The 26,456-nt window shown below is 39.9% G+C and overlaps 1 protein-coding gene across 1 annotated transcript; it reads left to right on the top strand.

The window, feature by feature from the left end:
* Positions 1 to 5,470: 5,470 nt before the first annotated feature.
* Positions 5,471 to 24,524, top strand: LOC306738936 (uncharacterized protein; the record flags this gene model as incomplete). The annotated part of the gene is made up of 19 exons (XM_079220863.1): positions 5,471 to 5,723; positions 5,778 to 5,860; positions 18,500 to 18,665; positions 18,754 to 18,906; positions 18,986 to 19,146; positions 19,265 to 19,441; positions 19,522 to 19,660; positions 19,734 to 19,921; positions 20,248 to 20,389; positions 20,474 to 20,640; positions 21,214 to 21,432; positions 21,713 to 21,878; positions 21,968 to 22,120; positions 22,210 to 22,370; positions 22,787 to 22,960; positions 23,056 to 23,197; positions 23,325 to 23,512; positions 23,734 to 23,875; positions 24,349 to 24,524. 19 exons carry the CDS (start codon positions 5,471 to 5,473, stop codon positions 24,522 to 24,524), a joined length of 3,150 nt encoding a protein of 1,049 aa, XP_079076989.1.
* Between the last annotated feature and the right edge of the window lie 1,932 nt (positions 24,525 to 26,456).

Genomic DNA, 26,456 nt, shown 5'->3' with positions numbered 1-26,456 from the left:
ATGTGCTCCCTGCAGATGTCCAGCAGCTGTTGGCGATTAAAGCAGATGTCCCACCTGAGTGCCTGGACCAGGAGGACCCGGAGCCCCTCCACATAAAAGATGAAAAGGATGGATCTCTGGACCCGTCTAGAGGGAAAGAGGGAAAGAAATGTTTTAGAGTGAAGCAAAATAAAGAATCACGTCCAAGAGGTCTCACGAGAAAAAAAACATCCAGTTGTGATGTGTGTGAGAAAAGCTTTAAGGGAAATCTGAAGAGACACATGAGAGTCCACACAGGAGAGAAACGATTTGGTTGTGATGTTTGTGGGAAAAGATTCACAGCAAAGAGAACTCTGATGAGCCACATGAGACTCCACGCAGGAGAGAAACCATTTGGTTGTGATGTTTGTGAGAAAAGATTTGCAGTACAGAGAAGTCTGAAGAGACACATGAGACTCCACACAGGAGAGAAACCATTTGGTTGTGATGTTTGTGCGAAAAGATTCACAGGACAGGGAGATCTGACGAGACACATCAGAGTCCACACAGGAGAGAAACCATTTGGTTGTGATGTTTGTGAGAAAAGATTTTCAGTACAGGGAAATCTGAAGAAACACATGAGACTCCATACAGGATAGAATTTGTACCTTTCATTTGTGAAATATTGATACGTTTTTGTTTTTGTTGTTGTTTTTCTCGTGATTATTTTCTTAAATGTTCCCTATTTCATTTGTTTGTAAATGAGATGAAAGGAAAAATGTTTTCTGAACATCTGATTAATCTTTATTAAAGCTACTACTGACAACATACTCTGGGTCTCTGTGATGGAGGAAACTAAACACAAACTACTATGTAAACTGCTACTTTGTGTTTCTGCAACCTTGGTGACACTTTATTTTATAGATCCCATCGTTTTGTATAATTTCCTAGAAATAAGCTTCTATGTCAGGAAGGTTCTTGGAAAAGATATTAAGGATAGTTAGCAGGAAAGTAGACAGTGTTTAACTGTCACAATCCAGCTCAAAGGCTGCAACATGGATAGGTGACCGGACGAGTTAAAAGCGATGAATAGACATTTATTTAAAGAACACCCCAACTAACTTAAACAAACAAAAGAAATAAGCTGCAGTGTCGACCACAAGTGAGCAGCCAGCCAGGCAAATGGTGCGTCCCGTCCATCTCCATCTAGTGTCACCCACAAAGCCTTTATTTTGACTATTGTCTACAGGCAAGCATACAGTTTAACATTTATATGAATAATATCAATTAAATTCAGTTCCAAAATCTTTTTTGCATGAGCGTCCGTTATGAGGTCAAAGAACTAAATGTACTTCAGCTATTTTGTTACGGTTTAGGAGGAACTCATAGTGAATACGATGATAATTCACATTGATTTTGTTGTCTGCCATGAGTCTATTTCCCTCCCCATTATTTACATTCAAAAGCCTGGTCGCGTTCTCACCCAATGTTCGATGCCGAGCTGTGTTTCCCGACTCGCTTTGCCAAAGAGTGTTTTTAAAGCCTGTTGCAACGCGTCTCAGTGCAACATTTGAAAGTCGGAGCATATCTGTTCTCTCTGCACGGCTCTCAACATGGCGGCGGCGGACTCGCAGTGGAAAAATCCCATCGGCCTTTTGTTTAGGGATCCAGTGAGATGCTGACTTCAAAACAATGTCATCCCTGCAGCACTCGATTGTGGCACACGGCCATGTAAAAGTATTGTTGTCCACAAGGTGCCGCAGTGTGATGATAAGAACATTGTGTCGGCTGTATTGGACTTTCAGAGCCTTTAAAAACAAAAACTAAGTGAATCAGTAGTTTGGTTGTTGTTGCCGGCGCTAATGGGCCAAAGCTCCTCCAGATTTATTGTTGTCTATCTATCTATTCCCCCCCCCATTATTTACATTCAAAAGCCTGGTTGCGTTCTCACCCAATGTTCAGTATCAGCTGTGTTTCCCGACTCGCTTTGCCAAAGAGTGTTTTTAAAGCCTGTTGCAACGCGTCTCAGTGCAACATTTGAAAGTCGGAGCATATCTGTTCTCTCAACCTCGAACTGGACTCAGGCGTCATGTCCTCAACATCAGACTTTATTGTGTTAACGGCAACGACGACACTCTGCAGGTCTGAGATGGAGGGACGAGAAAAGAAACCAAAGACAAACTGCAAATCAGGGAACATTTAGTATTTACTTTTTGGTGTAATATTCATTATGTATTGAGCATAACGTTTCCTGTGCTAAATAATAATCAATAATTGTGTTTACGGAAACTTCTCTGAAGAATAAAAACACAACTACCCAAGTAGCCAGCGGACTCAGCCCTACTGCAGCTGAGTGTCGGCTGACTCGGCTTGAAGACACGGGCCTAAACTGGCTCATCACTGGGACTAGGCTCAGTTTATGTCCTGTTTCAGGCCTGTATTGCTTATTGGTGTGTTTGCTGTCATTAGATGAACAACATACACTCTGATGTCGGCGTTGCCAGGTCCTGCATGATATATAATGTATATATGTAAGGATATATATGAATATCATTTCAAATGCTGTGGAGCGCTACATAAAACGTAATTTGTGTGAACTTGCACACCGGCCACACGGCAGAGCAGCGTTTGGTTCGAGTCCCATGACGTCATCCTGTGGAGGTCAAAGTATGTAAACGAATCCCCCGAGTGGCACGAGAGGTCAGGAAGTGGTCACTTTTCTAGCACTCGACTTTTGTTGAATTTCCTTTTTTTTTATATTTATTATTATTTAATTTCTAGTGCACTGATCATTTAGACAGAATATGACACACTCAAACATAAGATATGTTACATAGTCGGGATAGTTTGTAGTTTAATAATCAACTTTAAGTGTAATGTGCGGTGACACAGTTGACTTCATACATGATCTCTCCTCGTCCCTACATGTGTATTTTGAGTGTCATTCATTTTCAAACAAATAAACAAACTGATGGCATTATCATTATTATTTACATTTTCTCTAGATATCGACACAATAATCATTGTCTGATATCAGATTTTCAGCCCGACAGTATAAAACACTGTTACAAGTAAAAAGTCCTGCATTTGAAATATAACTCTAAACACTAAAAGTACAAAAGTATTAGCATGAACATAAACTTGAAGTACCAAAAGTAAAAGTACTCTTCATACCGAATGGCCCGTTTCAGAATATTATTGAATTATGAATATTAGTGCATTATTGTGTTCATCGCTTGAATGTTACGGCTCGTAAAAGTGGATCTCGTTGTAATGACTCCATTTACTGCTGGGTAGATGTATCTATAATAATACATCAATGTATTAGTTGATTACATTTCGTAATAATAATAATTGAATCGGAAAAGTAACTAAATGTATGACTCTGAGGTATAAATATTTACCTCTGAGATTTAAATATTGTACTTGTATACATGTGTTTAGCTACATTCAATACATTTAATAACTTTCCCCCAAATCTACTTATTAAAGTTAAGTGTTCTGTTTTTACTCAATAATACTAATTACTATGTGATTAGAGATTTCCTCCTAAAAAATAAATCGGACTGATTTCAGTTGCCTTCAAGGAACAAACAGGAAGCCAAAGAAACGGTTACATCCAGTTAGAGCGTCTCGTTCATCACGTGTCCGTGACGTCAGAGCAGGGCGGGATCAAATCGGAATCACATCTACCGCGCATGCGTTGTGCGGAGATCCATTCTGCGGACCGGCTCGTCTCTCGTCTGCTCCTGAGTTTGTCTCCATGTCTAAAGCAGAAATGCTGAGACTGTTGGTGAAGCAGCGAGTCAAGAGGCTTTTGGGCAGTTGGAGAGATTAGATGGAGAAGTTTGAATTTAATTTTGTTCTGTTTTTCCTGCTAACGTTACCGTCCACATATTATTACATTTAGTTTTTATTTGATGAAATAGAATAAAAGTCCTCATTTTTAAAGGGGACTTCATGAAAAACGTCAAATACTTTAAGTGATCGTTCTTGTTGTACAAAATAAACGCTGCTGAGCCGTTACCACGGTTTTGCACTCTACTCCTGGAAAGCTGGGAGTGAATGGAGGGGTATATTTTGTCATCTGAAACTCCACCACTAGATGGTGCTAGACCCTTCATACTGTCCCTTTAAATAGCAGCAAATTCAAGTCAATAGCAATACTGTATAAATGTAGAGATGTACTAACTTCTAAGGCTTTGTATATACTTTATTGCATACTTCCATATTTATCGTTTGGTGTGGGGGTCAACCTATAAAACCTTTATAAATTCAACACTCTTGTTACAATAACGAGCGATCATGAATAATGCTGTTACTATGGCTACTATGAGCACACAAATCCATTGGTTGTCAGATCTCATGTTATGAAATTTAATGGTCAAAATGGCTCTTTGGATACGAAAGGTTGCTGACCCCTGACCTATACCTTTTCAGTCTTTCTGTTTTGTGTATAACTTTGTGGCTTTACTTATTGTATCGTAATGATTGACTGAATAAAACACACAAACAAAATCTTGCTGGGGCTTTATATATATATCTATATATATATATATATATATATATATATATATATATATATATATATATATATAATTTAAAATGCTGTGAAGCGCAACAGAAATCGTAATATGTGTTGTTGAATAAGAAAAAAAAGAAACATGCACTTTATTAGTCCCCTTGGGGAAATTCTTCTCTGCATTTGACCCATCCCTGGTTAGGGGCAGTGGGCGGTCCTTTGAGGCGCCCGGGGAGCAGCTGGGGGTTGGGTGTCTTGCTCAGGGACACTTCGACGTGTGAGCTATGGGGGGTCTGGGGATCGAACCTGCAGTTTATGTGAGTTCCTTATCAACGCGTGAGCCTGGATCGGTCACTGTATGCTTCGCAGGAGGAAGTTAATACCGTTGTTGGGCAGAGGAAGAGGCTCCATATCTCACAGCCTAGTCAGCACAAAATGACTTCACATAGAAAAGGCGAAGTAAGAGCAGCTGCAGAGGCCCACCTAGAAAGCAGAACTACCTTAGGAGAAGAGGGGCAGAGGACAGCTAGATCAAGCAGGCTGTACGTCCTGGGTGGAAGCTGGCAGGAAGTCAAATATGCCTACGCGGCTAGATATGCAGGGGGTTCAGTTTTATCTCAATTGAAAACCGGTCAGTTCACCAAAGTGTAAAATGTCAAAAAAGGACCAGAGCTCTGTAGTTGGTGCTTGGATTATGGCCTCCACCCCCTCCCCAGAGAGGATAACCCAAATATTATACATGTTAAATAGTTTTGAACCTGAAATAACAAACTGAATTTCTATCACACTTTTAAAATCAGTGAGAAATCTAAATAAATAATCTATTTACTTGTTTTTGTCAAAACAGCTTCAAAAACTAGACTAAATGTTTGATGAATAAATAAATAAATATCCTCTGATTTCATGTGTGTTCATGTTGCCTTCAAGGAACAAACAGGAAGTCAAAGAAACGGATACATCCAGTTAGAACTTCTCGTTGATCACGTGTTCATGACGCCAGAGCAGGGCGGGATCAAGTCGGACACTACCGCGCATGCGTTGTGCGGAGATCCATTCTGCGGACCGGCTCGTCTCTCGTCTCCTCCTGAGTTTGTCTCCATGTCTAAAGCAGAAATGCTGAGACTGTTGGTGAAGCAGCGAGTCCACGCGGGAGCTGAAGAGGCTTTTGGGCAGTTGGAGAGATTAATAGAAGATTATGAGGAGACCGTTTCTCGTCTAAGAGAACACGAGCTACACAGATCAGGTTTGTGCTTTTTCCTTGTTGTTCCCGGTCTTCGTGCTCGTTTTACGGGTGCAGTGTGGCAGCTGGACGCCTCGAGTTCGTCGTGGTCTTTCTGCCGTTTATCGCACTCTTCACCACCGTGTCCGGGGATCCAGCACGTAGCCATGGCAACATTGTTTAGGAACAGACCTGTACCGGACTCGGAGCTGTTAGCTGTTAGCATGAGGCCAAACTACCTACCAAGGGAAGTCTCGCATGTTATCGCGATAGCTGCGTCTACCCTCCCCCCTCTCTGCAGACGCAACACCCCAATGCCCTCCTCCTGCTCTCTGGTGACGTTAACATGCACATGGAGAGAACTACAGGCTCACACTGCTTAACGGACTACATACACGTCTGTGTGTGTGTATGTATGTATGTATGTATATATATATATATATATATATATATATATATATATATATATATATATATATATATATATATATATATATGTGTGTGTGTATGTATGTATGTGTGTCTTTTTGTAGACTTAATACTTACAATATGCATTACTGCTGTACTATACTGAATATTGTTTTGCTACTACTACATTTCACTTCATAATATATTACACTTACGTGTATCAGCCTTTGAAAAAACATTTTTTATCATGTCATACTGTTATACCACCATTATGAGACTTTACTTTGAGGAGACGGCAATGTTAGTCTAAGCTAAACAATTAATAATTAACAATAACATTATTAATAACAATGTTAATAGCAGTAGTTGTCGGGCAGGACCAGGGTCCAGATATAACCACGATCCATGTAAACCATGGTTGCAATCGTCTGACGGCTACTGGCAGCTCGTGGCACCTACCGACACCTGACTACAAATAAGGAGAGGACGAGTGGAGATTTTATCCAACTTGTATTTAAAAAAAATAAAATAACAAGTGGCCAAATTTAGTTTCCTCCGTGGTAGAAAACGTATTCCAGTGTTTAGCTTCGACACTAACATTGACGTCTCCTCAAAGTATAATGGTGGTATAACAGTATGATATATGGTAAAATAAAAAAATCTAATCAAAAAAGGCTTGTACATTATGGTATTTAAGTGTTATGAAGTGAACTGTAGTAGCAAAACAATATTCAGTATAGTACAGCAGAACGCCTCGGGATCCCCCAGAATGAGCTGGAAAGTGTTGCGGGTGAGAGGGAAGCCTGGGTCGGCCTGCTGAACCTGCTGCCACCGCGACCCGACCCCGGATAAGCGGCTGATAATGGATGGATGGATGGAGGTATTGACAAAAGGGAAAAAAAACGGAATATTCCTTTTTGCTTCTTGGACATTAACTTTTGATGATTTGTTAAACCTGCTGTCAAACTATTCTCTTGATCAGATTCTAATCTGCATCTCCTACTGATCGCAGTAGCGGGCCGTGCGTTTTCGACCTAGGCCTTCAGTGCCGTGTAGTCCACATCAGGTGCGGACTGGAAAAAAAAATGGTGTCCCGGGAGTTACTGTCAGGCCGACCCGCACGTGTATTGAACACAGCGCGTTCATACAGACTGTCGTGTGTTGTTTTTTTTGTTGCACTATTACGGGCATTACTGACCTGTCTATAATGTGCTCTCTGCAGATGTCCAGCAGCTGTTGCCGAAGAATGAAGATCTCCCCCCTGACTACCTGGACCAGGAGGACCCGGAGCCCCTCCACATACAAAAGGAAAAGGAGGATCTCTGGACCCGTCTAGAGGGAGAGCAGCTTAATGTGCTGGAGGCAGCCGATATCAAGTTCCTATCCACTGCTGTTACTGTGAAGAGTGAAGATGACAAACCTCAGACCTCACGGCTTCATCAAAGCCAGACGGAGAACAACAGAGAGGCGGAGCCTCCAGCCGGCAGATCACCTACACCGATAAAAACAGGAACCGATGGAGAGGACTGTGGGGGATCGGGACCAGCCAGGAGCCTAAATCCACATTATCATTCACATCAAAATGCTGATGATGAAAGGGCTTCAGAATCTTCTGAAACGGAATTCATTAATGGTGATTGGCAAGAACCGTTGTCAGATTCTGGACCTGAAAGTGAAGACGGGGACAATGTTTGTAAGGACACCAGGGCACCTGAGTCTGCTGCATGTGCTCTAAATCATAAGGACGCCCTTGTAAGTCATGCAGGATGTAACACACAAGATAAACCATTTGGTTGTGATGTTTGTGGGAAAAGATTTACATCACAAGAAAGTCTGAAGGTACACATGAGAGTCCACACAAAAGATAAATCATTCTGTTGTGATGTTTGTGGGAAAAGATTCTCAAGACGGCACCATCTGAAGGTACACACAAGAGTACACACGGGAGAGAAACCATTCAGTTGTGATGTTTGTGGGGGGAAATTTACACAAGGCAGCACTCTGAAGATACACATGCGACGCCACACGGGAGAGAAACCTTTTAGTTGTGATGTTTGTGGGAAAAGATTTCCAGCACAGGGAGATCTGACGAAACACATGGGAGTCCATCCACACAAAATATAATTTGTTTCTTCCCATTCTGAATGATTAATGATTTACGTTTTTATTCTCTTTTTCTTGTGTTTATTTAAAAAATATGTAAAAAATAAATAAATGTATTTTGTTTGTAAATGAGATGGAGGGCAAAATGTTTTCGTCGGTGGACTGTATTGTTACGAGAGGAAATAATAAAAAAATAAAAAAACATACTGTGTGTCTGTGATAGAGGAACCAAAACTAAGTAACGAAACCTCTGTACAAATACGTCTGTATAACACTTTATTTTACAAATCCCATAATTTTCGTTAATTCCCAAGAAATAAGCTTCTATGTAACTGTAAACTCACAAGAAGGTTCTTGAAAAAGATATGAAGGATAGTTTTTATTTGATGAAATAAAATAAGTCCTCATTTTTAAACGGGACTTTAAATTTAGTTCAAGTCTTGTTTCCTTCATGAAAAAACGTCAAATACTTTAAGTGATCGTATACAAAATAAACGCTGCTGAGCCATTACTGCAGTTTTGCACTCTACTCCTGGAATGTCATCTGAAACTTCACCACTAGATGGTGCCAAACCCTTCATATTGTCCCTTTAAATAGCAGCAAATCACATAATTATTTCCAGGCCAGCAGAAAAGGCTTAGCAGGCCCTGACGGCCCGCCACTGGTGTGTGTTCGGTGTCATTAGATAAACTACATACACTCTGATGTCAGCTTTGCCAGGTCATCTTGGGAAAATGCATTGTTCCTTTGTGAAACTGATATAATTGAAATTGTAAAAAATAAAAAACAATACAAAACTTCTGATACATTTTCTACTGATATGGTAATCAGTAAAGTAATTGATTGTATTGTAGAACCTCTGACCTATATATGTAATCAGTCTATTCAAAAAGGTAATTTTCTTAATAAAATGAAAACTGCAAAGGAGATATAAAGAATTTCCAAAATCAAGATTCAATTTTTTAGCTTTAGTCATATTTTCTCTTTACACTTTTGCCTTATGATAATGGTGCCTCGTTATATAGAGAGCTGAGATTGTTCTGCACTTTTTGATGTAACACATGGGTATACGTATCTTATATGAAAGTGCCTTAAAAGGTGAATTTAAGAAATTGTGTAAAATCAAGAAAATTACCTCAGTGTCCAGAGGGTTAACAACAACCCACATACGAATAAGGCACCTTTCTAAAAAGATTAGGACCTAATGAATTGAAATCTGCAACAAAAATCACAATCCAACAAAGCATTGACATGTTAGGAAGAATTTTCAGTCAAAAAACTGTTGTTCGGTTCAATAAATTTAAAGATTAGTTATTTTATGCCAAAACAGTGTCTGATTGGGCATGCTGGGTATTGAAATGTTCAGCAGCTTCCACAAGTGCTGTATGACGCGATACGGTTACGGGGATGTGTCTGTTAGTGAAAGCCGACGTTGTAAGGGTTACTTATCAAGGGTTTAGTGAAACGTTACGGTCGCAAGTACTTAACGGTTACTTTAATTTTTGTTTAAACCACCGGTCTCTTCTCATAAAGGGTTATGGTTGTAGCAATTTAAATGAAGTTAATCAACCATGTGTTTGTGGAGATAACTAAGTTTCTGTTTTAAAAAACAAGATTTTTTCCACAAAAAAGAGGCTGTAAAAAGGATTGCCATTTTCTGTAATCTATTATTTGAAAAAGCATGGATGGAGGAGTCACTCCAAATTTTTTCAATACAAATTCAGCATGAACCATTTTGTTGAGGCAGTGGGGCGTGAACATTTTTCTTCCTCCAAAGTGGGGCGTGACAGAAAAAGTTTGAGAACCACTGCTCCCATCACACGTTGATGTGTTTTTAGTAAGGAGTTTATCCTGGACTCAGCAGCTGTCACTGTTGGACTTCCTGCTCTTCATCTTCTTCTTTGTCATTCCTACTACTCAGTGCCATTTCAGCCAGGTTTACTTCTATCAACATTTGTTTTATTTTCCATGACTTTTATCTTTCATCTGAAAGAGGGCTTGTTAAACAATCAGAACAATATATTGGTCAAGCTCATGATATGATGGTCTAAAAATGTTGAGCAATTCTTTACATGTGAGCAAGACCAAATGTCCACCCTGTTACAGGACATTCACATCTCTATTAAAGGGTTTTTAATACCGTATTGGAATAATTACATTTTCTAAGAGAAAACATACTTTAGCCATAAAATATATTTTAAACAGTATTTACAAACAAGCATTAATTTGAAAAAAGTTATTCTGTAATTTACCCACATTTCTTTAAGAAGGAAGGGGAATTTAAATGTAACCCAATTTTTAGGTTATTTAATTTGGATAATTCATAACCTGCAAGAAACCACAAAGATATGCTTAATATTTGTTGTTTCATTTAATGAACATAAAAAAAACTCAGATAACAGGGTGGAAATCATAACAGTGAAGAATACATTTCATTAATGTGAAATAATTCACATTTCACATACAAATTGAAAATGTAACGTCCATTAAACCATAAATCATAAACACACAGATGTAGTTTTAAAAGAAAAACAGGCTGCTGCATATTAGCTGCAAACACTGGGGCAAATATGGAAGTACAACATTGGAACTGGAGTCATTTTGGTGAAAACATTGAATGAACTTCAGTTTGAGAGCCACCATTAAAACAGATTACTGATTTATTACAATAGTAGTAAATCAAAGAGAAAGTTTGGTCAACAAAAGGTAAAATATACACATCCTAAAACAAAGGACAGAATCCCTAAATCCCAAAGAGACATCAGTAAAGGATGATGTTGAAGAAAGATGGAGATAATTAAGTCATTCTTCAGTTATGGAACAAAACTGCAGTTTCTACAGTAAAACTAAATCAAGGAAGTAATGAGTTTGAACTGGAGAAAATGTTGCTGAAGAAAAAGAAGGTTAAATATTTACCTCAGTTTCATCACCTATGATAATTCAGCTCAAACCATAGTGCTGCATAGGGGACATGGAATACTTTGACTGAAAAACTACTATAATGAATATATACATGACAATACATAACACATGAAACATGAGACAATGTCATAGAAACAAATACCAACAGAATTTAAATTGATGTGTACCTTCATCTTAGCTGAATAAATGTATTTTGCAGTCTGTATCAGCCCGACAGTTTTTAAGTGTTTAACTATGTGTTGCGCACTTGGACATAAGAGGTCCAGGCGGGCATGGCTTTTTCCCTCGCCGACCCCTGAGCTGTTCAGTTCTTATTATAGGTGCAATTTTAATGTGGGCCCCACATTTGTCTAATTTCTTTCTGATGCTCTCATCAATACACTTGTGATTTGATGAATATCAGAGACGAGAGAATCTTGTTGAGCAAACTCCACGACTAATTTGTTTCTCTAGTGTGGACTTTTAAATGTTGTTTCAGAGTTTCCTTTCGTGAAAATGTTTTACCACAAACTGAACAACTAAATGGTTTCACTCCTGTGTGGATAACCATGTGACGGTTCAGGTTTACCTTTTGGTAAAACGTTTGACTACACACGGAACAACTAAATGGTTTCTCCCTTGTGTGGAAAGTCATGTGTTTGTTCAGGTGTCCCTTATGTGAAAATGTTTTACTACACACGGAACAACTAAATGGTTTCACTCCTGTGTGGATAGGCATGTGATTGTTCAGGTTTCCTTCATGTATAAATGTTTTACTACACATGGAACAATGATATGGTTTCACTCCTGTGTGGACAGTCATGTGATAGTTCAGGTGTCCCTTAAGTGAAAATGTTTGACTACACACGGAGCAACTAAATGGTTTTACTCCTGTTTTGTATCTAGTGTGTCTCTTCAGACGTACCTTGTGGTCAGCGCTTCCAGCACATTCAGGCGAGCTAACTGATGTATTTCCAGTACTACAGTTCACATCACTTACAGGTACTTCATTGTTTTGCAGAGGGTTCAAATCTGACTGAGGTTCCTGAGTCTCCTTCCAATCTCTACTGTCATCAGTCTCAGGTTCAGACCAGTCTTCAGCCTCATCAGTATCTGGTCCTGGATGTCTTTCTGGATCCAACTTCCTGTCTGGTTCTGATCCTCCACAATCCGCTCCATCAGCTTCTGTTTCCATCTGTTCAGGTTGTCTTTGATGAAGCTGTGAAGACTGAGCTTCTTCTTCATCATCTTCACTCTTCACATGAGTGAATGAGAACTTGATACCAGCCTCCTCCAGTCCTTGAAGCTGCTCTCCCTCCAGACTGGTCCAGAGTTCCTCCTGTTCCTCTTTAATGTGTGGAGGCTCTGGGTCCTCCTGTTCATCTTTAATGTGTGGGGGCTCTGGGTCCTCCTGTTCCTCTTTAATGTGTGGGGGCTCTGGGTCCTGCTGGTCCAGACTGGAGCTCCAGTCCTGCTGCTCAGGGGGAACCTCTTCTTTAACCACCAACAGCTGCTGGACGTCTGTGGAGAATAATAAAATACATTCATACGTCTGAGAAATATTATATTAAACTCTGTATTATTTAAGACGTTTATCACTGAAAAAGCAGTGGATTAGTTGTAAATGAGAGAAGCATGACCCCTAAATAAAAACATGCTGCTGCTGTCGTAAACATCACACAGCAACTCGTGTTGCATTGACTGAAACACTCCCCACCGGCACTAACAGACCCTCAGTAGCAGATGCAGAGACTAGATGTTCGACTTGTGACGGTCCCAGTCCCTAATCACTGCAGGTGTGCTTTTGTCAGCAGATTGCATGATGCAGAGCACCTGGTCCGGGAAGGGGAACGGCATAAAAGCCCTGCACTAGTGTTGCTCAGGGTTTGGTGCAGTGATCACAGACCATTGCTGCCGTCTTATTTTTGTTTTTCTCTGTTTTCACTGACAACACCTACACACACGCACGCACATTGACATGATGTTACTGACTGCCACACTCCATACAGGTAACTATTTATTTATGTAAATAAACATCTTACGTTATCCGCAAACTGTTGTCTTCGCCGTATTTGTCATGGCCTGAGTGCCGGTGTTACACCCCAACTGGTTTTCAAACCTACTGGTTTCCCTACGCGTGCGTGCGTTGTCTTCACTTCCCAGCTGCAGCGGTTTTCTGTCTGGTCACCAGATTTGTCACACATTCACAAACATATTGCTGGAGATCTTCAAGCCACATTTCATCTCTATTGCAGCGATCGTGATTGTATAAGTGAGCGCTGAATCACAACCACGTATGAAGAAATACATTAAAGAAAATATATTTATAAAAAGATCGCAACGACCTGGATTCGATCCCTGTCGAGCAAAATGAAAATCTGCTGAAAGACGGAGACTTAACCTGTAGAGCCACCGAATAATAAAGAAACAGCAGTCATTTTGAGTATTTGTTAAATTGTCACATAGTGTCTGTGTCCAGGAAACCTCTTGGTCTAGGTGAGCTGAAACAACTGGTTGCCTCAGGCGGATATGAAAACACGCCTAAACATATTTAGCGATACTTTTTCGCGATGCTACGGACTCATTGAGGAAAACAAATGTACGTTTGTGACGATCGTATTGTGAAAAGACACAACGCATTGTGAACACTGAGCCACACGAAGAGACTGGTAATGTTCTACCCACAAAATAATGAAGAACATATTGCTGGAGATGTTCAAGGCACGCGATTATGATTGTAAAAGTGAGCACTGCATCACAACCACGTATGAAGAAATGCATATAAAAAAGAAAATAAATGAATACAAAATAAATATATATATATATATATATTTAAAAAAATAAAATTATATTTATATATATATATATATATATATATATATATATATATATATATATAAAACTTTTTTTATATATATATATATATATATTTATTTTGTATTCATTTATTTTCTTTTTTATATGTATTTCTTCATACGTGATAAATATACAAAATAAATATATATATATTTATTTAAAAACATTTTTTTAATATATATATATATATATATATATATATATATATAGTATTCATTTATTTTCTTTTTTATATGTATTTCTTCATACGTGATAAATATACAAAATAAATATATATATATTTATTTAAAAACATTTTTTTTAATATATATATATATATATATTGTATTCATTTATTTTCTTTTTTATATGTATTTCTTCATACGTGGTTGTGATGCAGTGCTCACTTTTACAATCATAATCGCGTGCCTTGAACATCTCCAGCAATATGTTCTTCATTATTTTGTGGGTAGAACATTACCAGTCTCTTCGTGTGGCTCAGTGTTCACAATGCGTTGTGTCTTTTCACAATACGATCGTCACAAACGTACATTTGTTTTCCTCAATGAGTCCGTAGCATCGCGAAAAAGTATCGCTAAATATGTTTAGGCGTGTTTTCATATCCGCCTGAGGCAACCAGTTGTTTCAGCTCACCTAGACCAAGAGGTTTCCTGGACACAGACAATATGTGACAATTTAACAAATACTCAAAATGACTGCTGTTTCTTTATTATTCGGTGGCTCTACAGGTTAAGTCTCCGTCTTTCAGTAGATTTTCATTTTGCTCGACAGGGATCGAATCCAGGTCGTTGCGATCTTTTTATAAATATATTTTCTTTAATGTATTTCTTCATACGTGGTTGTGATGCAGCGCTCACTTATACAATCACGATCGCTGCAATAGAGATGAAATGTGGCTTGAAGATCTCCAGCAATATGTTTGTGAATGTGTGACGAATCTGCTGACCAGACAGAAAACCGCTGCAGCTGGGAAGTGAAGACAACGCACGCGCAGGGAAACCAGTAGGTTTGAAAACCAGTTGGGGTGTAACACCGGGTCATGACACATTGGGGGCTCGTCTGACTTTTTCCCCGTTTGTGTGATGGTATAGGTAAGAGTGCGTAGTTGTGTGCTTTTGGGGCATATTGTGTTTGTTCGTGGGGGTCAACAAAACGGTAAAAACTGGTCTGTGTTGGGTTTTCAACGTAACCTACGGTTATATGTGCAGATTTGTATTGGTGCTTAAAAGTTGGTTGGGCTTTCAGCGCGCTCCTTTTCCCCCTTTTTGCTCTCCCACCAACGACCTGACTTTTACCTTCAACAACTCCATGTTAGCCTCAGCCCCGACTGCTAGGAACCTCAGTGTGAGACTCAACTCTCTCTGACTGCCGACATTACTGCAACATGTTCCTGTAGGTCCATGCTGCACAACATCCTGATATATATATATATATATATATATATATATATATATATATATACACACATACATATATACAGGTTGTTTATGTTAATAAAGTAATACTATGAACCAGGTTGTTTATGTTAATAAAGTAATACTATGAACCAGGTTGTTTATGTTAATAAAGTAATACTATGAACCAGGTTGTTTATGTTAATAAAGTAATACTATGAACCAGGTTGTTTAAATCGTCGGCATGACGCAACACTGTAAGAACGCGGATGAAGTATTTAAGATGATCTTTATTGTGGTCCGAGATGGACTACAACGTTGTAGTTTCACCGCAGCAGACTGACGTCACTAACATCCGATGTCGGATCCTCTAAACACCGCGAGTGTCTTTTCCTAACGCCTCATGAAGTCTCCTTCCCATCTTTCCTTAACCCCGGGACGTTTTCCACAGAGCTCAAGGAGAAGTGGTTATGGTTAGACGTTAGGAGGTCATTTATTGAATATTCGACTGCAGCCAAAAACCACCAACCTGCTCGGTGTTTCCGGACTTCCGGGTTGAAAACAGCGTCCAGTAGTCTCCGTTGTCGCTCGTTCTCCTCTTTAGAAGCAGACAGTTCCTCCTCGTACTCTGCTATCGTTCTTTCAAACAGCCCAAATATCTCTTGCGCAGCCGCAGTTAGGCGCTGCTTCACCAACGCTCTCAGCATTTGGACTTTAGACATGTTCACACACACGTCTCTATGGATGGTAGCCGCCATGTTGCTAATGAAGCAACATCCGGGTCAGCTGCAGCTTGCGGGTTCACCTTCACAATAAAAGCTTTTACAAGCTTCTATGTGCTTTTAATCTGGAGAGAGGGATTTCCTCTGTTGCTCTCCTGGAGGTTTCTTCCTTTTTTCGCTGTTAAACGTTTTTTTTTCAAGTTTTTTGGGTGAAGCTGAGATATGAAATATAGCAAGAGAGATGAGATATGAAATAAATGAATGAATGTATACTTTATTAATCCCCAAGGGGAAATTTGGTGTTGAGTAGTCGCAATTTACAGACAAAAAATAAGATATAAAAACACAGGGATGAAAGATATATATATATATATATATATATATATATATATATATATATATATATATATATATATATATATATATATATATATATATATATATATATATACAATAATAATACTAATAAAAATAGAATAAAATAAAAAGCTGGGATGATAGAAAAAAGAACATAGTATTAATTTAGGAATTAAATTAAACTAAACTAAACAGTAGAAGTGCAAAAGTGCAAGTATGTATGTGTATATTAAGTGTGTGAGGTGTAAATAAAAAAACACTAACAAACAGTAGGAGAATGCACAAATGCAAATTATGTATGTGAAGTGTAGTTAAACATAAGCATGTTCAGTGATTTATCAGTCAGACGATCTGGCAAGTGGTGACTTATTATAAAGTCTTAACGCCGTAGTTCCGGCTCCCGCCTCTGCGCCGTTGCCAAATATTATGGTATTCCATTGGAAAGACTATGTTTGACTGGAATAGATGAACTGTCCATAACATTGTTTTACTTTCAGTCGCCGTTTTGTCACCGCCTCCAGCAATAGAATTAACAAACAGTTATTTCAATGAAAACCTTTGAGATTGCAACTTTAAGGCTAGTATAGAGGTAGAAAAAGGTTCTAGTCTTGCTCCTTTATTATTCACCATACATGATCAAAATCATATCTGCCACCCCAAAATGTAATATGCAGATGACGCCATTGTATATGCCATTACTAATCTATATTACAAATCTACTATCTGCTTTTGGTACGTTTCAGATCGCTCTCATCAAACATAAGCTTCTTTTAAATTCTTACAAATCACAAAGTGGATCTGGACCAAAGCAACCCTTCAGATTCCTTTCTGATAGAGGAGAAAGCCAATCACTGTGTATGAAAACCAAAGACTAACTGACTGACTGTATGTTCCTCTGCTTTGCCCGATAGCACATCAGAGACAGTTTAGGTTTTGACGATGCAAACCTGGTTCTATTTTGTCTGGATCTGTTCCTGGCTAGTAGTAACTCATTTACATACAACTCTTCACATGCACAATGAATCAGTGAGATAACGTTTGCTCCCACTGTACTTTGCACTTCTGTATTCTGCGCATCTCTTGACCCAATTCAAAACCTAACCTCAGTCTAAGGTCACTGAAAGACTGGTTTTGCACTTGATTGTTGTTGCTCATTTAGCTGGTTAAATAAATAAGTCTGTCACATGCACCTTTGTGCAGACTGTGATTAATAGGTTTTCTTTCATATCGCCTGTCCTCTGGTGTTATTAATGCGAGTACTCACAAGGTGTGGTCCATATAAGGGTTAGATCAAACATGAACAGGCATTACATAATAGTGGGTGGTTCCTGCAGAGGCAGAAGTTCAGACCTTCAGTCTGTTGGTCGTTCAACTCTCTTTCATGATGGGGCTTTATACTTTTTTGCTGGATTTTGACTTTAAGGTGCTGTTCCTGTTTATTTTCATTTATATCATAATAGCAGACTTCATCAAAAACAGAAATCCTCCAAATTATCCTCCAGGACCGTTGTCTCTTCCCCTTGTGGGGAATTTCATGAGTATGGACAGGAAACACCCACACCTTCATTTTTCAAAGGTACGGTGTAATGCATGTTTTCATTTCAGTGTGAATATTATTGAGACATTCTAATAGATTTGAACTATACATTTGATTAACTCAAGGGCATTTCCAGTCAGTTTAAGATCTTTCACAAAGACTATTGCGCAATGTGTATCGTAGTAGTGAAGGATGTGGACAATAACAATACGTAGAACTTGGCCAATGAGCCAAAAAAAAGGAATTTCAATAAGTTTGAATGGTTCACCCAGATTTAAAGTTATTCACACTCTTCAGAAAATGTGCACTTGAGTAAACATTTCATTTTTATTAGGTGCACTAATAGTGGTCAAATTGTAAAAAAACAAAAACAATAATTGATTTGAAGTTCTGACCTTGGAACACCTGTTAGCCCATTGGCTGCTGATTGGGTAATGTTAGGTCTTGGTTTTAAAGGTTCTCATGATGCAGTTGTGTATTGGTGTTTATCCATGTTGTTTTACTTGGATTATCGTCCACAGCTGGCTGACGTCTATGGGAAGGTGTTCAGTTTCCGCCTCGGCGGTGAAAAGATGGTGTTTGTGTCCGGGTACAAGATGGTGAAGGAAGCCATAATGACACAAGGCAACAACTTTGTGGATCGTCCATTCAATGCATTGACTGACCGGATTTACTCAGGACACTCAGGTGTACCAATCTCTCTCTTGTCTCATCTTGTGAAGGAGTGATTCCCCCACAGCCATTAACCCCTTCTCCTCTGCATGGTTGTGTCTAGGCGGTCTGTTCACGAGCAACGGTGAAACATGGAAGAGACAGCGACGCTTTGCCTTGTCTACCTTACGTAACTTCGGCCTGGGCAAAGGAACCATGGAGCAGAGTATCTGTGAGGAGATCCGACACCTGCAGGAGGCGATAGAGAAGGAGAAAGGTGGTGCAAACAACGAGGTCAATATCAGCAGCTCTTCAGTAGTACAGCCTTATCTGAACAGTTGACTCCTCTCCTCCAGGTGGACCTTTCAGCACAGTACACCTCTTCAACAACGCTGTGGCCAACATCATTTGCCAGCTGGTGATGGGGAAACGGTTTGACTACAGTGACCACAACTTCCAGACCATGCTGAAGTATTTGTCTGAAGTTCTTCGAATTGAGGGCTCAATATGGGGCCTTGTAAGTCAGTCATTGCCAAATAGTCAAGATTCTGGTGGGATTGAGGGAGTCAGTCCTCCTTCACAGCTAAGAGGACCAAATTAATCACGAAAGATGATCAACTGTTTCTTCTGAACAGATGTATCAGGCATTCCCCAGCGTGATGAAGCACTTGCCAGGTCCTCACAACAAAATGTTCACTCAAGTCGACGCCGTCCTGGACTTCATCAGTCAGGAGGTAGAGAGCCACAAGAAGGACCTGAACCACAGCGACCCCCGGGACTACATTGACGCATTCATCATTGAAATGGAGAAGGTAAGTGATCAACAAAGTGTCGCCCTTCCTGTCAACCTCTCAGTCACTCACTACTGGATTCTATGCGTGTTTCTGAATAGCACAAAGAGTCCGATCTGGGTTTCACGGAGACCAATCTGGCTCTGTGCTCTGTGGATCTGTTCATGGCTGGATCTGAGACAACCTCCACCACGTTGCTCTGGGCTTTGGTTTACCTCATGAAAAACCCTGATATCCAGGGTAGGTGACATGCATGGCATCTTCTCACCCTGTTGTTTCAAACTAAATCTCTTAAATGCGCTTGTTTTTCTAGACAAAGTCCAGGCAGAAATAGACGGAGTGATCGGTCGGACCCAACAGCCCAGTATGGCGGACAGACCCAACATGCCTTACACTGATGCCGTCATCCACGAGATCCAAAGGATGGGAAACATCGTTGCTTTGAATGGACTCAGAATGGCCGCCAAGGACACGATGCTGGGCGGTTACTTCATACCCAAGGTGCATCTATATAGCAGGGTGGAACCAGTTTTGGTTCTAGACTGTCGTAGGAACCCCACATTAATTCCATTACTTGTGTTTATTGTATGTATTTGTTCAGCAAAGTCTTGGGAAAATAATGTATATCTGCAAAAAAAACACTACACATGTTCGTGCTGAACATCCAGCACGATATGAGCAAGATTTCCCAAAAATGCCTCCTTGAGCTGTCACCAAGTTTTTCAAACTGTATTATGGTGCCCTAACAACAGCCCACATACTAATAAGACACGTTTTTGAGATGTGAGTGAATTGCTTAATGTTACCATATGGATCTTGTTTTCTAGGGTACAACATTGTTGCCCAACCTAACCACTGTGCTGTTTGACAAGACTGAATGGGAAACTCCAGACACCTTCAACCCCGGACACTTCCTCAATGCTGAGGGAAAGTTTGTGAAGAGAGAAGCTTTCCTGCCTTTCTCTGCAGGTAAACCCCACCCACCACAATCTTAAGTATAACCTGAAAAGGAATTTTCCATCCTGAATATTTTATCCTTTGTGGACTCTTCAGGGAAACGTGCGTGTCTCGGAGAAGGCCTGGCCAGGATGGAGCTGTTCCTGTTTTTGGTTGGTTTACTACAGAAGTTCTATTTCAGCGTTCCTAAAGGAGTAGAGCTGAGTACAGAAGGAATAACTGGAGTCACACGCGTACCACACCCCTTCAAGGTTTACGCCAAGGCTCGCTGAATTGTGTAACATCTCAATTAATTGCTTTTTTTCTAAATAATGCGTAACAAACAAGACTAACCAACACGCTTTAGGCGAAAATTGTTTGGTTACTCTTCAATCTTACCAAGGATCTGTTTAGTCTCTCCGTCTGTTCATTTAACTCTTTCTGATACAGTTATTTGTGTATAAAATATTCTTGTATAGCATCACCCTTTCCTTTTTAGTAGTAGTTATTAATAACGAAATGTATAGAGGTTATATAAACATGTTCTTTAAAATGACATGTCATGTTTAAGCCATTAGTTAATAAACTGAACTCAATATCAACAAACCATTTGAACACTTTTGTGTCTATTGTCTTTGCTATATTACATTTAGCATTATGGGACAGCGCCCGCTTTATTATGGTGTGTAAGTTTGGGTCAGTTTTTAGTTTATTCTTACTCTGTATTTGGTTAATGGAGGCGTGTCCTCGCTCTCGGCCGCACACAAAGGTCATTATATCCACAGAAGTTGTGAGTCAGCGGCGTAGCAGCTCATCTCTAACTATAAATTGACGATGGAGCGAGGGAACCTCGTCAGTCCCTCGCTCGTCTTCTCTGCCTCACTATGTGGCCATGTGATTTGTTCATGTGGTTTGATCTGAGGGCAATGCTGCTTTTTACCTTTGCCGTTCTCCTCGTGGTGTTTTTTCGGGGCAAAAAGGATCCACCCAATTTTCCACCGGGACCACCGTCTCTCCCTCTTTTGGGAAACATATTCAACATTGAATCCAAACAGCCTCACATTTACTTGACCAAGGTAAGATGACTGAATCATATTTTTATTTCCTGAAGAAAATTCCTATTTACTCTTTATATTCCCCTACTTTAGTATGTATTTGAGATCCTCAAATATAAGGCAATAAAAAATAATCATATGAGACTCTGTTTCAACAGAATTCGAGAACATTTATGAAAAGCAATGGTTAAAAACCTGCTGAGTGCGTCAGTGTCACAGAGACTATTGTCTTAAAATATGCATCCTATCAGAGTCACATGCCAGACAACAGGCCACTTATTCTCTGCTCCTGCATCCACAGCTCGCTGATGTTTATGGGAATGTGTTCTGCATCCGTCTGGGAAGACACACAACAGTGTTCGTGTCCGGGTGGAAGATGGTGAGAGAAGCCATCGTGACACAGGCGGACAACTTTGTGGACCGGCCTTACAGCCCGATGGTGACCAGGATTTATTCCGGGAACTCAGGTGACTCTCACAGCACATCAGTGTTAAAGAAGTCAACCTGCCTCCTGATTACCGGCGTAGTAATGTTGCGTGGTTTGTCTCTGTCTCAGCGGGTCTTTTCTTCAGTAATGGGAAAGTGTGGAGGAGACAGCGGCGGTTTGCCATGGCGGCGTTACGTACCTTTGGCCCGGCCAACGGCTCCATGGAGCAGAGCATTTGTGAGGAGAGTCGTCATCTGCAGGAGGCGATGGAGAAGGAGAAAGGTTGGCAAAAAAAGAGATAAAACCAAACAGGAAAAAAAGAACAAAATGTAAGAGAATACAAAATAAACTCAGACATTTCTTCTGCTCAGGTGAGCCATTTGACCCGGTGCCCTTCTTAAACAACGCCGTGGCCAACGTCATCTGCCAGATCGTGTTTGGGAGACGGTTTGACTACAGCGACCTCAACTTTCAGAGCATGCTGAAGAACCTGACGCAGATGGCCTATTTGGAGGGCTCCATATGGGCTCTAGTAAGATGCAAAGTGGATGAGACACAACTAGCAACCTCACCTGGCTAAAGGCATTCATAACATGGATCAGAACCAGTGTGTCAAAACACGTAGATAAGAGTCTTTTATGCAAGTCAAATCTGTCATTCTGTCAATGAAAGTTTCAGTCTAAAGTGAGATCTTTACCTGCCAATGGATGTTGAGCCTAAGAAAAGGTCCCCTGATCAGGGGACCCTTTTATATCAGGAAAAAAAAACATGTTAGGTATCAAATTAAACATAAAAATCAGGGCTACAATAATATATAATCCCCATGTACAACCTCTAAACACAACTCAAACAATAAATAGGATTAGGGGTTAGGGTTATTAGGGTTAGGTTTGTTAGGGTGTGGTCTTAACTCCCCTGAAGAAGTCCCCTATTTTACTTTCCAAACAGCTATATGATGCGTTCCCAGCTCTGATGAAACACCTGCCGGGGCCTCACAACGGCATCTTCAGCAGCTATAAATCTTTGGAGGTCTCCATCCGGGGAGAGATAGAGAGGCACAGGTTGGATCTGGCACCTGGCAACCCACGAGATTACATCGACACCTTCCTGATAGAGGAGAAAGTAAAGCGTTTACCATGTTGACTCGGCCAATCAATGCATATGAGATGAGGAAGAACTAACTGACCGTGTGTTTGTCCCTTCGCCTTGCTTAACAGCACAACAGAAACAGGGAATTGGGTTTCAATGATGGCAACCTGGTTCTGTGTTGTCTGGATCTGTTCCTGGCTGGCAGCGAAACCACTTCGAAGACCCTGCAGTGGGGCCTCATCTACCTCATCAAGAGCCCTCACATCCAGGGTGGGTGTTCAGATCTGACTCCCACAGCAGCAGCAGCACAAGAAAGACATTCATAGATACGTGAGAAATAACTGAAGATCAAAGACGTCACAATAATTAATCAATTAAACACATTTGTATTTCCTAGACAAAGTCCAGGCAGAGATAGACGGGGTGATCGGACAGACCCGCAGGCCCACGATGGCAGACAGACCCAACCTGCCGTACACAGACGCCGTCATCCACGAGATCCAGAGGATGGGAAACATCGTTCCTCTCAATGGACTCAGAATGGCCGCCAAGGACACGACACTGGGCGGTTACTTCATACCCAAGGTGCATCTATATAGCAGGGAGTCCATTATGCCAGTGGTTCCCAATCTGGGTTCCACGCCCTTCTCAGGCGAGGATGCCAATGATGCCAATGATCAAAGGTTGTGTGCTGGTATTGGTCCCTTATCAACTGCCAATAAGTTGTGACTGTACTATACACACATCCCTTCTTCGCCTTTTGTATAAACAACATCAAATCCATTGCCGTCTCGTTGTGTGTGCAGGGAACCTCCGTGATGCCCAACCTGACCTCTGTGCTGTTTGACCCGACTGAATGGGAAACGCCTCACACCTTCAACCCTGAACACTTCCTGGATGCTGAGGGGAGGTTTGTGAGGAGGGAAGCATTTGTACCGTTCTCTGCAGGTAAGCTTCACGTTTAACTGGAAACTGTAGAGATACTACAGGTGAACATGTTAATTAATAGATATCAGCATGAAACTTCCTCAGTTGAATATTACATTAAGGCAATTATTTTTTGTATACAAGATTTTGTTTTTTGTTATGTTTAAATATGCAAATGAGGAATGATCATACATTTCCAGAACAGAAATGTGAACATTGCTCAAATTTCTTTTTTTAATGTTAAATGCTTTGTATTAGTTTCCTGTTTAAATATGTAAATGAGGTGTCATCTAATGCTAACGATTGAGGAATTTAGGAGACATCTACAGACGCAAATAATTGTAAAATAAACCCCTGTATTGATTTTGGATGTTTGCTTTCCATAGTCCAAGGACTATAAAAGCCCAAACTAAAAATAACTGTCTCTTAGCTAAAGTAAATATTTTTCCATGCTCTCGGCTTCATTCTCCTGCATTTCGGCTTTCTTCTTCCAGGAAGGCGTGCATGTCTGGGGGAAGGCCTGGCGAGAATGGAGCTGTTTCTATTTGTCGTCACTTTGTTTCAGAGATTTTATTTCACCACACTGGATGCAGATGAGCTGAGGACAGAGGGAATCACTGGAGCGACACGCAGCCCGCACCCTTTTAGGATCTATGCCAGAGCTCGCTGAATCCTGCAATACATACAGTATATATGCATGAAACAATATTATACATCTTTAAACAACACATGCTGCATCCTTGGCTAGTTTTTCTGTTAATATAAAAAAAATTGAAGCCCTTCACAATGACTAGAAATAATTGTCTTATTATAATTGTATTATTATTCTCAGTTTAAAACCACCTGATGATAAAATAATATCGTATTATTTAAAGTACACCATTTTAAAGACCCATTAACTTTGACTTCTTAAGATTATTAAATCATTGGGAATGTGAAAAAAACATTTAAAATTGTATTTCTTTTCCATTAAAATCACAGCCTCACGGTTCTTTGCCTCAGCCAACGAGTCCAGTTGCAGTTTACATTTAAATCTCTGTTTAAAATCCTTTTAGAAATTAGTGTGAAATTGTCATAAATAACTTTTAAGTTCTCGAGCTATAGCCAAACATGTGTTTTGTGAGGTCAGTGACCTTTGACCCCTGTATCCTCAAGTCCAGGTGCAAGTTTGTTCCAAAGTGTTCGTCCGATATCCCAATGTTTTTTTAAATAAAACAAATTCTCAGGCTCTGTTACGAAATGGGAAAACCTGCTGTTTATTCTGGCATCATGGAGGCTGAAAGGTTGGTGACATTCTTATGTAAACAAACATGCATGTAAACACAACAGGAAATATTGAGGTCTACAAAAATGATGTCCATATATTGTACAATAAGTGGTTGACGTAATAATGGGGACAGGCCACCTGCTTGTATGACCTGATAGGGTTAATTTGCTACTTGTCTGCTTTATTATCACATGTTAAAGCATTGAGGAGTAATTAATAAACACACGTGTGTCAAAAGGTTTGTGAACAGTGTTGGAATTAAATTATTTTAACTTTTTTTATTTTTATCTATTGGACTCAATGGATGCGACTGAATGTAAAACAAACGCTTAGAAAATACTTTTCTTTTATTTATTCACAAGAAAATCACTTTAAAGGAATACTTCTACCACAAAAGGGACCATTTGTACATTAATTACTTTGTTTTTCTAATCAAAATAGGGCAAAACTACTGTGTTGACCGTATAGGCCGAAGAGATAAGTTATTACTTAAGAGTTTAAAGTAACACAGGGTGAGGAATTGATGTACAAATGATGCTCAAGCTTTACATGATGGGTTAGTTTCATTTTAGTAGAAAAAAAAACGGGAAGATGAGACTATCTTTCTTCTTCATGATTTCGTCCTGAGCCTCGTTCAGCTGCACCCTGAGGAGACACGGACGTTTCTCTAGCTCCCTCTACTGGAGGACACGTGCACCCATTACACGTCTCATCTTTCAAACAAGGATTGACTCATAATTCACTTACATGTGCTCATCGAGTTTCTGCTTCAGGTTCGACTGGAAAAAAGGAAGAAATAATGTTCCGTTCGATTTAATTACATTGATTCATTGTGCAATGTAACATAAACTCATTTGGAAAACATTACATCTAAATAAGGTTATGAAAACATACACATGTGATTTCGCTCAAACAAAAGGGTCACTGAAACCAGGGTTCATACACATTCTGACCAGTGGATTTCATGACCTTTCCACAACTTTAACCTCTTCCACTCGTACGTCACTTTAGGTGTTTTTGCTCCAAAACAGGGCGGCTATTTTGAAGCAAAAACGCCTAAAGTGACGTACCAAAATTAAAATAGCTGTAGCTTCTGAACCACTCTGACTATTTGCATCAATGAGGCATTGCCAGAAAGAAAAACCCCTTAAGTGCCTTGTGAAAGTGTCAGAACGCCTGTAGGTGAAACAGAAACAAAGCACTGGGCCTTTGAAGTCAGTAACAATTGAAGGAAAAAGGACTCAAAAACGCAGATGGAGCAGCTGAGAATGCATAACAAATCTCTTTCTTTGCAAAAACAACAACCCCTAAACATGAATACTTGTGACCACTCAC

The sequence above is a fragment of the Taurulus bubalis genome, assembly GCF_910589615.1.
Source record: "Taurulus bubalis genome assembly, chromosome: 7".
In the NCBI taxonomy this organism is placed as follows: domain Eukaryota; kingdom Metazoa; phylum Chordata; class Actinopteri; order Perciformes; family Cottidae; genus Taurulus; species Taurulus bubalis.
This window is presented reverse-complemented; position numbering and strand designations above follow the sequence as displayed.